General features: G+C 35.7%; 1 protein-coding gene across 1 annotated transcript; it reads right to left on the bottom strand.

The window, feature by feature from the left end:
* Window positions 1-288: 288 nt before the first annotated feature.
* LOC104500642 (copine-3-like) lies at window positions 289-3,500 on the bottom strand (the record flags this gene model as incomplete). The annotated part of the gene is made up of 5 exons (XM_010144320.1): window positions 3,359-3,500; window positions 2,560-2,739; window positions 1,337-1,411; window positions 824-895; window positions 289-372 (listed from the first exon to the last, which is right to left on the bottom strand). Coding segments are annotated over exons 1-5 (543 nt in total), but the record flags the coding sequence as incomplete, so codon positions are not given.
* Window positions 3,501-3,797: the final 297 nt, after the last annotated feature.

Below are 3,797 nucleotides of genomic sequence, written 5' to 3'. Positions count from 1 at the left end.
TATGCAGTACTTTTTCAAAACAGTTGTTTTCCTCTATTGCAGAAAGCTGGGTATTTTTTTTGAAAAAGAAAGTATTTTTTTTTTAAATAGGATGGTATAAATCAGAATCAGAGTAAGGTAGACTTCCCATTCTATCAGAAAATCAGTAGAAGAGCTGAGACGATTTCCAACTGGTCTGCACGTCAACTACCAGACCACTCTCTTCTTTTTGTAAGGCACCATACCTCTAGTGCTGTGACACACTTGAAAACAAACAACCTTAATCTCTTAAAAATAAAAATGTCCTACCTCGGTTCTGTGAACCATCACCCAGCTTCCATCTCCAGTCTGCTTGTGGAATTCCAGATAAGGATCTGACTTTCCAAAAAAATCCTGCATTTAAAGAACATCTAATTACCCCAGAACAGCCTGTGGCACAAATGCCATTACTTGCTAGTTAAAACACAGTTAGATTAACAAAAAGTAAACTAAATATTCAGGGAACAAAAGCTTTATATGAAGAAATGCAAGTTTGATTATATTACCACCTCTGAAACAGAGAAAATGGGGTACGTCCATGAATTTAGAATAGAAGTTCTGTAGTGTCCACATACCAAATACCTGGCAGTTTAAGCAAAAGAATAATAAGTACTATAATGGATAGTTAGGAAACTAAGGATTTCATCCAGTTACTCTAAAGCAATCTTTCTTCAATTTCTTTATTAGTGGAAGAAAAACCTTAATGGATTTAATTATTTCAGAAAAAAAAATTAACATTTCATGTTTCCCGTTTTGACAAGGTCCTGATGTCACTACTTCAAAGGATCACGAATCACTTAAATACCTTATTGTCCAGTTTCCTTGCTTCTACTTCCAGTACAACCACTCTGTTATCCTTCACTTCTTCTGCTGTAATCTAGATAGGCAAACAAAATAAAACACTTGTTTTGTATTCAGGAATTACAGAGTTTTCTCATATTCACAACACTCCTAGGACAGGTCCATCATAAAAAGCTTGTCTGCTCACAAATGAAACATTAAAAAATAAGGCAGGGAGATGGGAGGAACAATTTGATTTGACACTGGGATTCACTAGATGATGACACTGAAAAAGACACTGCCCAAACAGTAGCATACTGGATGCCCTAATTATTTGGATGGATGCAATAAGACTTGCAGATAGAGAAGGTGTGCTGCTGTCTTTCTGGATGAAAAGGAAATATCAATGGAAGAAAAACAAATAAATACTTTTCAGAGCACTACAGATTGAGCACCTGCGTTCAAGCCACTAACTAACTAAAAAACCCCCATAATTAAGGATACATGCAGAAGAGATTTATTGTCTTAATTGTCTTACCGTAATACTTCCTTTTCCAGCAGGTCTGCCATTTTTAAGTACTAATGGTTTTGTTAGAGTCTTGCTAGAAACTATCTGCCAAGACAAAATTTGAGTATCAAGCATTATTTGCACAATTTAATAGATTTTTCCAAGGAATTAAATGAGATAGTAAGGTATTTTCATTTTAGGATTTTTTTCCTTTATCACGAAGATGATAGCATTACATTTATTTCCCATGATCCTCTATAAATAAATAGGTAGTACCTAATACACTCAAAAAATGATAAAATACTTATGCAAAGGAATACATGCAGAGTTTCAGGAGCAATATGAAATAAAATGTCTTCTAGTAACATAATACACATATGTGGATAAGTTCCAATCTCAAATTGTTCTTCAGTTTTTCATATACACCATTCAAACACACACAAGACACATTTCAGAAATGGCTTCAGCGAAAAGATTTATAAACACATTTGTCACGCAAACAAACATCAGCCTTCCCCTGCACATTTTCTAGTTGATTTTACTTTATCCTCTTCACGCAACACTACCTCAGAAGTGTGTCTATTCATTCTACAGGTCCTTCTTCAAGAATGGTTAATTTTAAATCGTTACTAAATTTCATTTCACAATGTCTCCGTCTTCATAATGCACTTAAAACAAAAATACTTAAGACACAGGGGAGGAAAAATCCCAAGAAACTCGCATGAGAAGGACCTTTGAAAGATCTATTAGAAAGAACAAGTTAAAAATAAGCTGCCTGATTATGATGGCACTAATAACAGAATCTGACAGAGAAATGGGAGTGAAATCAACAGTAGGCAGAACCAGAATCTCTGCTTGCCTTGAGGGGAAAGTAAACTACAATGTTAACATAGGCCTTGTGAACACTCTTATGCTGCTATTCAACAATTCTCTTTTTAAAGATCATAAAGCCAAGAATTTGAGTATGAGTAAATAAAAAGCAGTTACTACTTTGTGCTCCTTGACCGTCCACTTACTTTCAGATAGCAATCTGGACAGTCACCACCCTAGAGTACATTCAGGGCATCATCTCAAGACCTTTGCAAATAAAACGTATATACACTGAACCAAGGCTTAGAAGAACAAATGAAGGGAATCCTAGTCATCTAAAGAGTATCCCAACTACACAGGAACACAGTGATTAATTTAAGGTAAAAGTGGTTAATGATTTGCAGTATCTTATATTTTCTAAGGGAAATCATCTGCATACTTACTTGTCCCAGCGTACATTCAAATTCTCCTAAGAAGTCATCATCACTCAGATCAAAAGTTTTATTATCGATGTCATATATTCCAAATTTAAGTTTCTGAACAAGCTCAAAATAGTAATCAATTAGGAATTTCTTAGCAAACTTCGGGTTCAAGCAATTCTTAACTCTTTCTGTGCGATCAACCTGCAGTAGAAATATATTTCGTATCTTAGATATAAAAATACATAACAGATAACATAATATAAATGTAACGTAATAGCTATTTTAGATAACGTTATTAAGGACTTTTAAAAAACTATTCTTACTATAAAGCAAAAACCCGTATCTTCCTACAAACCTACAAATATAAATAAATACATTATATTACAAAACCCACTGCTGTTAAGTCAGAGATATTTGAGGACCCATTTTCCTTTGCTCCCTGAAGGTATCTACTCCTGCACAGGGAAGACCAACATAAAAATAATATATTGTCAAATCCAGGATGAGACTCTGGTTTTGGAGTACTGTATTTACAAAAGCACATTTAAGCACTTAGACTGCTTCCTGTGTTGGTCCACACATGGCTGGGGGAACAGTGCTAAAAATCAGGGAGATGTCAGTACTTAATAGAAATTCAGTATGTGCATTACTACACATACTACTACAGCCTGCATAACTGTTACATAATCTAATGAAAAATATTCAAAGGTGCTGGTATTTAATTAAAATATTTTAATGAAATCATATGGTGCAGTGTTTTAAAGGGCCCAGCAAGTTTGACTGTGTTTTTAGCAGATTCATGACAAGTGTCACACCGTACCTCGTACCACTGCTGACCACTCGTGTTCTGGAGAAGCACACACAGCGGGTCTGACTTGGAACCAACATCCTTATCCAAAAGATTGGTGCAGGCAACAGTCAGCTCCACCTTCGTCACACACTGTGCTGCCATTTGTCAAGCTAGAATGCAGCAACAAGGATTGTTATTTCTAAAATGGACTAAAAAGCAAACAATGTGTTTGTCACAATGCATTAATTTTCTGACTGAGCATTAGAATTGTTAGCTCGACAGGAATAAGGTTTGAGGCTCCAGATGCAGGTTTTAAGATTTACGATGTATCAACATTACAGTATTAGTCATGCTCTCGTCTTGGCCACATGGGTATAAAACTTCACTTCAAAAGCTGCGCAGAAGAAACTACATCAGGTTTTTTAGAACGTCTGAGAAACGCCGAGCGGAGCTGCCCCGCAGCCGGCAC

The sequence above is a fragment of the Buceros rhinoceros genome, unplaced genomic scaffold (genome assembly GCF_000710305.1).
Source record: "Buceros rhinoceros silvestris isolate BGI_N320 unplaced genomic scaffold, ASM71030v1 scaffold47949, whole genome shotgun sequence".
NCBI classification, from domain to species: Eukaryota; Metazoa; Chordata; class Aves; order Bucerotiformes; family Bucerotidae; genus Buceros; species Buceros rhinoceros.
Note: the sequence above shows the minus strand (reverse complement) of the source record. Positions and strands in the feature narration are given on the sequence as shown.